A 15,151-nucleotide genomic window follows, 5' to 3' on the forward strand; every position below is an offset into this window, starting at 1 on the left:
ATGGTAAAGTCGTATTTGGACATCGGGAGCAGCAATAATCATGTGAAAGTGGACATAATTATTGTGGGATGTAGCCTCCCTGGTATCGTCACCGCACACAAGCTGAAGAAGAAGTTCGGTGACTCCATGGATATCGTTGTTCTTGACTTAGCTGGCACCAGAAAGGGTAGCTCCAAATGTAACGTAGCATTCCAAGACGACTCCGAAGAAGAAACCAAGGAATTCATTTATGAAGGAACAGCCAAGGAAATTATAGACAATGTAGCGAGATACTACCTCGCCATGTACTCTAAAGAATTCAATATTCCACTACCAGATGCTCTCGTCTCACCAAACTTTGTAGAAACAAATTTAAACAAACTCGTCGAATGCAGCAACGGTAATGTTGTCGCGTGTGCCAAGAATTTTTGTGATTTCGATTACCTGAACTTTCTAGAGAGGTTTGAATTAAATCAGTATCAAACTCTGCTTGATCAGAACATGAAGAAACTCTTTCACGCGAATAAGTTTGACGACGAATCCGAGAGACGGACGTTACTTTACTACGATCATACGACGATGGAAGAGCATCTGTGTGAGGCGTTGATTTTTAACGCATCAAGAGATATAATGAGAATCACAGTTAGGCTCGTCTGTGGCACTACAGCTGATGCGGTATCGGTACTGTTTTATTTGCACCAATGTTATAGAACTAGTAGTACTAGAAATCATATAGACGGAGACAACACAAGATTACGTGAAAAGCTCTTAGGTTTTTGTAGAAAGCGACTAACCAGCAAACTGCAAAAAAGCGTCGCTAGCATAACATTTCCTGCCAAAACAATTAAAGAAATTCGTACGCATTCATTCGTACGTCTGTCCGTCTGTCCGTCTGTCCGTCTGTCACAGCCGATTTACTCGGAAACTATAAGTACTACAGTGATGAAATTTGATGGGAATATGTGTTGTATGAACCGCTACAAAAATATGACACTAAATAGTAAAAAAAAGAATTGGGGGTGGGGCCCCCCATACATGTAACTGAGGGATGAAATTTTTTTTTTCGATGTACATACCCGTGTGGGGTATCAATGGAAAGGTCTTTTAAAATGATATAAAGTTTTCTAAAAAACATTTTTCTTAAAGTGAACGGTTTTTGAGATATCAGCTCTCAAAGTCGTAAAAAGTATGTCCCCCCCCTCTATTTTTATAACTACGGGGTATAAAATTCTAAAAAAAATAGAGGTGATGCATGCTAATTAACTCTTTCAACGATTTTTGGTTTGATCAAAGTATCTCTTATAGTTTTTGAGATAGGTTGATTTAACTGTAATTTATTATATTTGCTGCTACGGAACCCTTTGTGCGCGAGCCCGACTCGCACTTGGCCGGTTTTTTTTTTAACTTGTATTGATGATAATACTTCTACACACCTATGTATTCATAAACAGCATATTTTGTTCACAACTGTTTATATCTAATCATTTTGAATTATGAACATCGCAAATGAAATTTTCAAATATTTATCACCTATTTATTATATGAAATATCTACTAAGATATACAACTGTATTTGTAGTAACTAGGGTTTTAAATAAATTACAAATTTTATTATTCCTTTATTGGAAAATTAACATAATAACCGGTAACCTGTTTAGTTGACATTTGATATAAAGAAAAACATATTCAAATTTTTCTGTAACTACTGATTGATTGATTACCGTCAGAAAAACACCTATAAATTTAAACATCTAATCAGATTATTAAATACAGATAAAAAAAGACGTTGGCACTCGAGGACTGCCGCGGTAAAGCTATTGCATAGCATGCCTTCAAGCCACACCTCCGTGCCCGTCGGAGTGGGGAGCGTGAGGTTTTTTCGTTACGGAATTTCTGGATTCGGTCCTCGCGCTCAAGGCCCACGATAGAAGCTATGCAATAGCTTAATAAAGATGATATAATAATTTGATAATCACGTAGTACAAACTCGTACGCATGTGACGTGGCAATGACCTCGAGACGTCATTACATGGACGCGGTAATGACAATAGTCTGGTGTAATAATTAGTGTCGATGATTACGTCATATTGTGTTGCGTAGAATATAGATTACGTTTACGTTAGGGCTTTTGCACGTTCACTAGAAAGTTTAAGTTTTGGTCGAAAAGCAGTTTTTATTTGATTTTAATTTTAACAGTTTTAGTTTATTGTTTAACAGGATTTATAATCATTAAGGATTTTTTATGTAAATTTAACTCTATTAATAAAATAAAAATGAGGTTTTTGATTAATTAATTTTTGGTTTGATCCACTGTTTTTATAAGCAAAAACCACGCAAAAAAAATAACGGTGGAAAAAGTACGAAGATTATCCATGACTGCCAAATGTGATGTTAATGTCGAGTTGATTTTTAAATGACATTCCGATTCAATTATTATTAAATGTCATCCATAATTTTTCCATAATGTAGACGTGTGCATCTAGATTTCTGCAGAAAAAATAATTATACAATTATATTTTTGATAGTATTTTTAAATTTATTTCTGATGGTAAAGTCGTATTTGGACATCGGGAGCAGCAATAATCATGTGAAAGTGGACATAATTATTGTGGGATGTAGCCTCCCTGGTATCGTCACCGCACACAAGCTGAAGAAGAAGTTCGGTGACTCCATGGATATCGTTGTTCTTGACTTAGCTGGCACCAGAAAGGGTAGCTCCAAATGTAACGTAGCATTCCAAGACGACTCCGAAGAAGAAACCAAGGAATTCATTTATGAAGGAACAGCCAAGGAAATTATAGACAATGTAGCGAGATACTACCTCGCCATGTACTCTAAAGAATTCAATATTCCACTACCAGATGCTCTCGTCTCACCAAACTTTGTAGAAACAAATTTAAACAAACTCGTCGAATGCAGCAACGGTAATGTTGTCGCGTGTGCCAAGAATTTTTGTGATTTCGATTACCTGAACTTTCTAGAGAGGTTTGAATTAAATCAGTATCAAACTCTGCTTGATCAGAACATGAAGAAACTCTTTCACGCGAATAAGTTTGACGACGAATCCGAGAGACGGACGTTACTTTACTACGATCATACGACGATGGAAGAGCATCTGTGTGAGGCGTTGATTTTTAACGCATCAAGAGATATAATGAGAATCACAGTTAGGCTCGTCTGTGGCACTACAGCTGATGCGGTATCGGTACTGTTTTATTTGCACCAATGTTATAGAACTAGTAGTACTAGAAATCATATAGACGGAGACAACACAAGATTACGTGAAAAGCTCTTAGGTTTTTGTAGAAAGCGACTAACCAGCAAACTGCAAAAAAGCGTCGCTAGCATAACATTTCCTGCCAAAACAATTAAAGAAATTCGTACGCATTCAGATGAGGAAGTAATTTTGAAAATAAGTAAAATAAAAGGTGAGATGAGTTACACTTGTAATTTACTTGCAATGGCACTGAGACCAGATGAATTGAAAAACATAAAAATGGGCTCTGAATTAGTGTCAGATTGTGAAATTCAAATGGCATCATCCATGAAGCAAGGAAAGGCCAGAAAATTTGTTATCCAATACGAAGAAAAGTTCTGGCGAGAATACGGTTACAGTGGTGATATTTTAAGTCTTCGTGGGCCAATCATCTGGGCAACAGAACGACCGAAAATGTCCACTACAGGTAGCCAGGAGAAATACGCAGCATTGGTCGGTTACCTTAAAGTTACAGATGGTTCCGAAAATTCTAAAGATGCTGTTATAGCACAGCTTATCCGGTTATTTGGTGATGAAGCAGCTAGTGTTGTCAGTTACAAAGAGACTGATATTGACGATGTTTTCGTTCCTCGATGTGGTGATTATGTAGCGATAAGGACGTTGACGAATAAACTGAGTTCCAGATTCTTGGAATGGGGAGCCTTGGACATTTTCGCTGACGGAGATGTAGCGGCAGCGCTCGAAGCTGGTCACACAGCGTACTTACATTTGCTGAGATGCTTGCGTCCTCAAGCGCAAACTTATGAAGACGTCAGCATTGCTGAATGGCCGACGCTGTTTACAGAAAACGTCGTTACTAAATGGCTTGCTGGATTCAATCTTCGTACTAGCGTTCGCGTGACTTTTTACACGACTGTCTTCTTCTTAGGTTTACGTATGGTGCATTCGTTTATGCGAAAGTAAATCTTGTTCAATGTTCATGTTTATAAAAGTATGAAAAGCAAATTTTGTTGTGTTTTATTTAATACTATCTACTGCCTAAAGAATTCCCCGATTCAATAATTTAAAGAATACAGTACGTAATATTATGAAAGGTGCAAAAATTCTATATTTCCATGTAGTTGTAGTCATAATATGCTTATGAGTAACTATGTAGCTACACTACAATAGGCATTGATATTCATACAGCATACCAGTTAATAGTATAACGGTTCGAAACAATACAATTGTTTCAGATCCACATTACAGTGGTTTATAGCCCAAAATGTACCAATCTTTACAATGAGTTAATACTAATTGGAAAATAGCTAGACTCAACTACCCATAAAATTCGATTCCACAAACCCTCAAGTATACGACTCTAATTTAGGACAATTGATCGTGCTTTACCAAGATGTTATGTGAATTTAAATCTTCAATTGACAGTTTGTATGATGCAATATAGAACATTCTTTGCCTTCATTGCATAATTTATTCCATGAACGTAACTATTGTAGATTGTGGAACCAAAGATAGGGCTTACATGCAAAGAGTCGCTTGACCTTTGGGCAAAACGAAGGCCATATGAGTAACTATATAATATGGGCCAAGTTTAAGTGTTGAAATCGAGGAAGCATATTTCCATAATAATGGTATGAAGCTGTTATAGTGTTTAATTATATTAGCAATTATAAAGGGACTAAAATTTGCTCTTACCTTTTACCAGGAGTTAGAAATACAATATATTGAAATTTTTGGAAAACTATTATTATATTATGTATAACAAGAAAACTATTATTACGAAATACTTTAAGTGGGTATTTCTTTTAAGACATTCTAATTAATGATTTCTATCTGAACGCGATGTACTCAAAACCTATAAAAATAATTCCAAAATTTTATGGATTGTTTTAATAAAGATCTACGTACCTACATCACTACATAGTATAAAACAAAGTCGCTTTCCCTGTCCCTATGTCCCTATGTCCCTATTTCCCTATGTCCCTTTGTACGCTTAAATCTTTGAAACTACGCAACGGATTTTGATGCGGTTTTTTTTAATAGATAGAGTGATTCAAGAGGAAGGTTTATATGTATAATAACATCCATTAAATAGTGGAGAAGTGCTGTAATTTTTGAGGTTTCTAATGTGATGTCGTAAAAAATTACATTTTTTCCGCTTACATTGCAAACGCAGGCTGAACCCTACGAGTTTTATCAAAATAATGTACTAAGTATTATACACATTGAAAAGGTCTACAGAAAAGTCCGCGATGGTATATGTCTATCTCTTATGGATAACCCACAATAACTTTTTTTTGTCATTTACTTTTTACGACAAATAATGGCTAATTTTTGAAGCGATTTTAACCAATACAGCATTAATCCTTAACCAATTAAATACCTTGAATACATTGTTCATTTAATATAGATCTATATGGCCCTTTACACCGTATGATTTAAGTGAATATTTTCGAAGATATTACAGATTTAAAAATTGCGGGACGTAGCGTGCCGGTAACGGCCGCCCGGCTATCTATTTTACACGTGCGAAGCCGGAGCGGGCCGCTATGTTTTTATATTATACAACGTTCACAGTTTTTCTGTAGTGTATATATTTTAGTATCAGAATTGCACCCGTGCGAAGCCGGGGCGGGTCGCTAGTATACCTATATTTGAAAGATAAGCCGAATAGTCAAGCCTACAACATCACACATGAACATGACTTATTTGTGTTTAAATATGTTGATTTATGTAACAAATTTAATTATAGATATTCTTCGGGAGAAAGCTGTTTCATGAATTCAGATCAAACAAATCACTCATCATCCGTTTAATTTTTTTTAATTTAATTAAAGATAGGTAACTATTAGCTCGCTCTATAACTAGCTCTTTATTTAACTTGATGTTTATACCACTTAAATTATTTTGTAGCCTTGGTTGTACAAATCTTCGCAAATTCAATCTATACATCTATCAATCATCAAGTAGACTTTAAACTATATATTTATGGACAGACGGATAATTAATACATATAAATTCCTACTAGTAATATTATAAATGCGAAAGTAACCCTGTCTGTCTGTCTGTCTATCTGTTACGCTTTCCCGCTTAAACATCTCAACCGATTTTGATGAAATTTGGCACAGACAATCTTTAGACCCTGAGAAAGAACATAGGCTACTTTTATTGCGAAATATGTACCACGGGCCTGTAAGCCGGGGCGGACCGCTAGTTTATTAGAAAAAAAATCGAAAAGTGTAAAAAAAAAACAACTTCTACAGTAAGTAGGAGTAATTTGTATTTTTAAAAGCCAAATAACCATGAATAGAATTTACTTTTCTAACAGTATTCGGTTTGTTTATTGAGATCAGTGAAGCGAAATGAACAATACTGCAGGTTTCCTCTTCCTATAACAATTGCTTTTTGTTTTAAAACTTCCGTTATTCCAAGAGAACATTTTTTTCTATTTTTAGCCTTCTAAATTGTTAACTATTTGTTACAGTGTGATCTTTGGTAAAATAGAGAAAAAACGCGGAAGTTGCGTGGTCGATACCAATACAGTCTATGGACGAAAACCATAAAAAGTTGATCAAAATCAATTTATTCACGATGTATTGTACATTAAAATTCGAAGTGATTCATAACATTCATATAGAAAATGCCACTGAATTTCAACGTGTGCCTCAACAAAATTTGGATTTTTTAGCTAAAGCATATGGGTCTGTATTTTCAGTTAGAGTGGGATCTCTTTTAAACTGTTTTATTCTATATCTTCTAAACATAGTTTAGAGCATAATATATATGTTTAGAGCAACTAGATTCATTCATATACATATGTATATAAAAATTAAACCCATTTTCCTTGGTCACGACATCACGCGTGAACGGGTGGACCGATTTCGATAATTCTTTTTTTATTATATTCCTTGAAGTACGAGGATGGTTCTTATGTAGAGAAAAATGTAAATATATACCACGGGTGAAGCCGGGGCGGACCACTAGTTGACTATAAAATATAACTAATTAAGTAATTTAGTAATATTTACAAACAAGATAAAAATATCGTCCATGTTGCAGGGCTGTTTCCAGAAAGAACAACGGACCATACCTACATAATATAATTATTATAGATATGTACTTATGAATTTACCTTTATGCGAAATATTCCTTACCAAATTCCAGTCTGTCTGAATGATCGATTTTTAATTACAAGCAAACTGAAAACTTTTATAGTTTTAAACACTAACTTTATGTTTAATCAATATGAACAGACATGTTTTAATTATTAATGAAACAGACAATACATAATGTTGATCGATTAATTATTTATTGAAGGTTTTAACTTTTAACTAATAATCTGATATCGCTTCTTTTCTGGCTACCGGAACACAAGGTAGCATCAGGAACAAATTTAAAGGTTATTGAGTTATGTTTTGTTCCGGAAAATTATCAATTGAGAAGATTTAAAGATGAAATAGTTAAATGATTTATAGAAAAATATTGTATAAACAACAATGTCGTATACGAGGAAATAAACATATTTGATTTGATTCTTAATAACGTTGATCGCTTGATGGTCATACTTTACACTAAATTTATAAAATAATGCAATTAAAAGGCATATCGAGTTTGTATTGTTGATTTTATATTGATGCAAATGTAGAGTATATACATTATACAAAAATAAATTCTAATTCTAATATCAAATATTTTTTTTAAGTTAAGATTTTGGAGCCATGTTCTAAATTCGAAGCGTTTTTTTTTCTTAGATGCAACTATGCAAGGGAGCAGCTGTCAGCAGACGCGTCAGCTGTAAAGCGACTCACGCAAGAGTTGCCGTGCAAAATTTTATAAATAATTTTGTGATTGGAAAGTTTTTGATACTCGAAGCTAAAAACCTATGCCAATGAACATTTGAAAATTTCACATTTAATTATATCTAACTAGCAAACCGGGCGAACTCCGTTTCGCCACCAGAGCACATGAGTTTCTACTCATGTGACCAGAGACACCTTTTCTTTTCTATAAACCTCACGGAGCCCGAGAACTTTCCAACGAATGCAAAACCGTTGAAATCGGTTCGTGCGTTCTGGAGTTATATATTACCTATAGCGTCAGAAAGGAAAACCCGACTTACTTTTATATAGTAGAAAGATATGATACGTCATGATACTTTACTATAATAAGTAAAAACTAAAAACCAACTTTAAAAAATTGCAGGAAGGCTATAAAAATGTTGTATATTTTTGTATTGTAGGTATATGGTATATCCTTGGTATATCATTCTTATTTTTTACTAGAGGTCCGCCCCGGCTTCGCCCGTGGTACATATTTCGCAATAAAAGATAGCCTATGTCCTTTCTCGGGTATCAAAATATCTCCATACCAAATTTCATGCAAATTGGTTCGGTAGTTTAGGCGTGATTGAGTAACAGACAGACAGATAGAGTTACTTTCGCATTTATAATATTAGTATGGATTACATATTTACGTTTCGGTTAATTATAGAAAATAGCAATCTATATATAATATAAGTATTTCATTGTCAAAATCGCCATTCATAATTCGATTGCGTTATAATAATTATTGATCTTGGGTGATTAACCATACCTACTATTAAATTATGATTAAGTATATGTTAGTTTTTATTTTTTAACGATCTTCATTCATTCGTTTATTAGATCTTTAATTTCCGTATTAATAAAATTATATGGTAGGTATATTTATTATCTTGTTCGTGTTAGAAAATGCCTAAATAAATTATGAATAAGAAGAATCCATCGAATTTAATTGGTTCAATTTCTACTTTTTGATACATTTTCATTTTAATGAGAACCTACGAATATCGAACAGAAACGAAAAAACAGTAGGTTTCGGGCTATCTATCAAGGTTGCATTTTTAACAACATTTTGCAGTATAAATGTGAAGCCCCAAATATTTATCTTTCTTTTCTCGTTCGTTTAATGTGTTTATTACATATTTTAAGTGTTAATTTATTTTAATTTATGATAGAGTTAAATATATTATGATCAATAGGTTCGCAAGACCCTGAATAAAATATTTGAATATTTATCTTGTAAGACACACATATACATACTCGGATTTGTGTCATCACAGACAGCATAAGTGAAAATTTTAAGATAACAGTCATTTAATAATATAAAAAGGCTTTCCTAATATTTTATACGCATTGTATTTGGTATATAAGTACATCCATAGTATAAACATAGTATAGCTAAGGATTCGACGCCGTATTGTTCAACTGTGGGCATAATTTTCCATGAAATCATTGTAATTCAAGCAAGAGTCGAGTGGTAGTTTCAGTGTTACGTAGAAACGTTTAGGAAAATGCGTTTGGTGAATAATTGACGAGCAATTATGGATTCAGCTGTGATTGCAATAAGGTATGTAATCTTATATATCATTTAGAAATTGGAACTATTTTTGGTGATGTGTTGAAGTATTTATTTGTGAATTTAGATGAAATTGGAAATTTTTTTTTGGTATGGTGAACATCGTTTCTTTTTCAAAATAAATAAATTAATGTTGTTTTTTGATTCAAGATTCAGCATAACATAATAAAGCACAATTGAAAAATATATTTATCGTTTTTGAAGCGATCATAACAATGAACCAATTATTTTTAGAGCGATAGTATTGTGTTGGCCAATAATGTATGCTTATGTTCCGATGCATAATGATTTTTTTTAAGATTTAAAATTAGTAGACAATCATAGAAACTAGGTAGTTAGGTTCGTATTATTTTAATTTTTCCGTTCGGCTCACCCAATTTAGTAGAAATAGTGGATTTTTGCTACATAATGAACTTATAGTTAATTATAGATTTTCTATATTATTATTTATTATATACTGTAACTTGACCAGCTGATAATATGTCTAATATTAACGCACAATCAACTATTTATTTATCAGAATAATCCTATAGGTAAAGTAATATAAGTAAGTCTAGGTATATAGCCTTATTCCTTAGACCGGTGATGATATTCATGTGATACAAAAAACTAATTACTTTTTAGTAAACACCAATACATATACAATATTACCTACATGTAGTTTTTCATTTTATAAGTGATATCACTTTTAATACAGACGAATTAAATAAAAATACCTATTGCAGAATATAACGATATATATATCCGTCGAAACAGATCAACCGGAGACCTCTTGGTACACATGACGCACACGATTGGGCAGGCTATTGATGGACAGGGAGAAGCACTAGCCGTCTCTTTGGACATCTCTAAAGCCTTTGATAGAGTATGGCACGAGAGCCTTTTACGTAAACTTCCATCCTTTGGAATCTGCCCGGACTTATGTACTTGGATTAGTAACTTTTTGAGGAACCGCTCTTTTCAGGTCACAGTTGAAGGATGTTCCTCTGACATCCATCTAGTCAATGCAGGTGTCCCTCAGGGGTCAGTCTTATCTGCAACACTCTTTTTGCTCCATATTAACGACCTCTTCGGACCAGGTATTTATGGGTATGCAGATGACACTATAATTATAGATAGTTACATATCCGACTCACGACAGAATGAGGTGCAGATTCAACAACAGCGTGATGCAATGCTTGATCGTTTAAATATAGGTTTGAACAAAATATCTAATTGGGGCATCGGCAATCGTGTGGAATTTAATGCATCGAAAACGCAAACTTGTTTGTTTACAGCGAAATGAAGTCAACTAAAGTCTACACCAACATTTCACGGAGTATCTTTGGAATTATCCGACAGATTGGATCTTCTTGGTCTTACGCTCTCTCCAAATCTAAACTACAAAACTTTTATTGAATCCAAAGCAAGTGTTGCAGCAAAGAAGCTAAGTATACTTGCCAAGGTAAGGCAGTACTTTACACCGGAACAGCTTCTGAATCTCTATAAAGCACAAGTTCGGTCGTGTGTAGAGTACTGCTGTCACCTATGGGCTGGGGCTGCGAATTACCAACTGTCAGCACTTGATTCAATCGAAAAACGAGCGAAAAGGCTTATTAACAACTAGCGGTCCGCCCCGGCTTCGCCCGTGGAACATATTTACGTTTCCTCTACATAAGAACCATCCTCGTACTTCAAGGAATATAATAGAAAAGAATTATCGAAATCGGTTCAGCCGTTCACACGTGATGCCGTGACAACGCGAAACGGGTGCAGACCCGCCGCCTTTTTATAGCTCCCGCCGCGAAGAGCGTCGAACGCGGCAACTGATACACAAAAATAATCCTTATGGCATGATTCTGTATTCACGCGCGATGACTTATATTTCATGTATAACTTTGGTGTTTCTACACCGATTTACATGGTTCTTTTACTATAACCTGCCCAGGAGTATGAAGAATAATTGTGCCAAATTTGGTTAAAATCCGTCGTGTAGTTTCTGTTTCTATAGCGAATATACAGACAGACAGACAGACAGACAGACAGACAGACAGACAAAAATTTTACTGATTGCATTTTTGGCATCAGTAGCGATCCCTTATCACCACTTCATAGTTTTTTTTTAAATATATTTCATGTACAGAATTGGCCTCTCTACAGATTTATTATAAGTATAGATGACGTATTGGTCAATTCTAAATTGACCTGCCTCGAGCATCGTCGTAAGGTTGCCAGTTTGTCGGTATTTTACAGAATATTCTTTGGTGAATGTGCCGAGGAGTTACATAACTTGATACCGGCATCACCTTTTCACCATCGAACAACCAGACGCGGAGCAGATTTCCATCCTTATGTTGTAGACATCCCTAAAATTCGCACAAAGCGATTCACGTCATCATTTCTCTTGCGAACATCTAAGGACTGGAACTCTCTACCAAATACAGTTTTTCCACCTTCTTACAATCTATCCAAATTTAAAGCAAATGTGAATAGGCACCTTCTAGGTAAACATGTTCCAACTTAGGACGCGTTGTCACTTACCATCAGGTGAAACAGCGGCCAAATGTTTACCTATTCATGAATAAAAAAAAAAAAAACCTTGCATACCTACTTTTATTTGACCCAATAATAGCAATGTTTATTTTTCACACGGTTTCAGTTTACTTACGATATAATATCCACATTTGTTGATAAACCTATATCGTTTGAAGATATAAAATATTTTGCAGGCGAACCATGACTATTTCAAAATTTTTAAGACATATTACCTACTAGCTTTCCGCCCGCGGCTTCGCCCGCTTTGTCTAAAAGTTAAAACATAAGTAATAAATTAGGTATATAATAAACCTTCCTCTTGAACAACTCTATCTAAAAAAAAAAACACATCAAAATCCATTGCGTAGTTTTAAAGATTTAAGCATACATAGGGACATAGGGTCAGAGAATAAGCGAGGTAAATGTTTAAATTTGTTATGACGATTCAAAAGGGCTTTTTTAATTGCTTCCCTCTTTCTAAATGTTAGTAAAAAAAACATTCACAAATTATTAAATTAAAGAATACAAAACCTATCAGACATATTTAGGTACCTACCATAAAAAAAAGACGTGTGGCACTCGGGGACTGCCGCGGCCGCGGTAAAGCTATTGCATGCTATGCCTTCAAGCCACACCTCCGCGGCCCGCGCCCGTCGGACTGGGGAGCGCGAGGTTTTTCGTTACGCAATTTCTGGATTCGGTCCCCGCGCTCAAGGCCCGCGATAGAAGCTATGCAATAGTAAAATTTAAGAGAACAAATAACTTTTCGTACCTAGTAGTAACTAGGTAAATATGAAAAGTTCGCTTACATAATAAGTATGTTAAGAGGTAAAAGATTTACCGTACAGTACATACCTATCATGTAGGTATGTTTGAACGTACCTTAGACTATCAATGTTGCCACTTATAAATCATCTAATGTACACAAAAGCTTTGTAAATCCAGTGTAGGTATCTAGTCTCCCGTAAGGATCAAGTGTCCCCTAAATCTTCACACGCTTCTACTTGCATCATCTTCTATGATTAAGGAATGTAAAATATTATTTAAACAGTATCACTCATTCACAACAGCTAAACAAACATGCTTGTCTACAATTTTGTTGTTTACTACCACAGAGATAACGTCTATCACGCTTCATTAGTATTCGCGGAAGTTTTGACTATTACAAGTAGGTATTGCAAAGCTTATATTTTGTAATAAGATACCTACTTGAGATTAAATTTCTCTACTTAAATATTTTTTCACGTAATATAAATGACTATATAGGTAAAATAAATAGATAGTGTATATATGTACTTAAGTACCTAAGTATTTGAAAGTCATGTGTCCTTTTTTTCAACACAAAAAAACACTTTTTTCTATTTCTTTAATTACTGTTAACCAGTCAATTATTCTTGTTTTAGTTAACAATGAAGGAAAAGTAATGCTTTAAATGAAATCGATTTTTATTAAAATAATATCACACGTGATGCGAAAGAGGTTTTTACTTTTTATGTCAAACTTGCGACTCTTTAGAGAATAGCAATTTGCGGTTTGCCTACCTACTTCCTGTAAAAAAAACTAAAAACTCTGTCTTAAATACGAAAATTGGTTTTCGATAACGTCAGTTAAAAAGTAAAATGCTTGATGCCTAATTCATTTGTTTAAAAATTCCTAATGTAATTATTTCGTTGATATTTCGCTTATAAATGTAATAATTGATAGTCTGTAAATACCTATCGTTCTTAATTCATAAATATTACAGTTAAATAAAAATAATGTAAAAAAAAAATTAATTTACAATAATAACCTATCGACATTGTGACCTATAAATGATACTAATAAATTAATAACTCAGGCCACGGAATCACAGACACAATAGAAAATCTATTGTGTCGTGGACCGATCGGGCCGTTTGGGGCTCAATGGGAATGAGATGTTCTCATAATTAAGTGGGTACATATCCATTAGTTTTAAAGATCTACATAATAAGTATCTAATAGTTACATATTATATGAAAAAGGTTATGCGTACAAAATTTATACGTAAAAATTCATAGACAAAATAAGAAAAGAAACGGTTTGCTAGCGCCAATTATCCACGCTCAATCATTACCGACGCTCGCCGTGTCGGTTATTATGTATAGTTATACAATAGAAATATTGTAATATGTAACGAATCTAACAATGCGCAAATCTGACATCAATTGAGTTGAGTGGCATTCAAATTTTAAGATTTTTTATGTTGCGTTTGTAATTGATAGGCTCTATTCTATGATCCTGCCCAATCCTGCATACTGTGCTAGTAACACCATGTTTCTTAGGCCGTGTTTCCATCTGCAAGAAAACTTCCGCAAGAAATGTCCGATAGTTTGTCTGACAGCAGCTTGCAAGTCTAATTCCGCGTTTCCACCTGCAAGTAGACTTGCAAGCTGCTGTCAGACAGACTGTCGGACATTTCTTGCGGAAGTTTTCTTGCAGATGGAAACGCGGCCTTAGAATTACTCTTAAAAATCAGGATATTATTTTTTTCGAATTCAAATTGCACATCTCAAAAACAAGGTACCTACAGTTATTTGGAAGATGGAACATACAGCTGTTATCCTCACTAATTCATGAGTTATTGTTCCAATAATACCACTTCCACACTGACGAAGTAGGAGGAATATCCACAATCACTAGCTACTGCAAAAACGAATGTAGAAAAATCATCCAAAGTATTAAAAGTTTCAATAAACGTGTTTAAAGAAATTTTATTGAAATTAGTGATATAATTCGAGTTATATGTGTCATTGTAGATTCACCTTATAATATAATCTAGGCACGTACGATTGAGGTCAAGTGTCCAGCCTCCAAGTGATCGTTATGGCATTTCAATATTGAGGACTATTCAATACCTACCTATCATTTTATTGTGATTTAATTTATTTAAATATACTTTTATGGGCTAATTATGTTTACGATAAACATTAAACAGTTATATATTATTTTGTTACTCAAATAGTACATGATACTGTATGTAGGTCGTGCTGAACTGATTTAAAATATTAAATAGCTACTATTGAAAT

General features: G+C 34.2%; 2 protein-coding genes across 2 annotated transcripts; both read left to right on the forward strand.

Moving 5' to 3' along the window:
* On the forward strand, positions 1-2,204 carry LOC149488113 (uncharacterized). The gene is made up of 2 exons (XM_089695829.1): positions 1-849; positions 2,196-2,204. Exons 1-2 carry the CDS (start codon positions 1-3, stop codon positions 2,202-2,204), a joined length of 858 nt encoding a protein of 285 aa, XP_089551955.1.
* A 319-nt stretch (positions 2,205-2,523) lies between these two features.
* Positions 2,524-4,158, forward strand: LOC149488114 (uncharacterized). Its single transcript, XM_089695939.1, has one exon. The coding sequence runs from the start codon at positions 2,524-2,526 to the stop codon at positions 4,156-4,158; it is 1,635 nt and encodes a 544-aa protein (XP_089552065.1).
* The last annotated feature ends 10,993 nt before the right edge of the window (positions 4,159-15,151 follow it).

The sequence above is a fragment of the Colias philodice genome, chromosome 6 (assembly GCF_061535455.1).
Source record: "Colias philodice isolate Cphi_HAF_F1 chromosome 6, ilColPhil1 Martin Lab GWU primary, whole genome shotgun sequence".
Classification (NCBI taxonomy): Eukaryota; Metazoa; Arthropoda; class Insecta; order Lepidoptera; family Pieridae; genus Colias; species Colias philodice.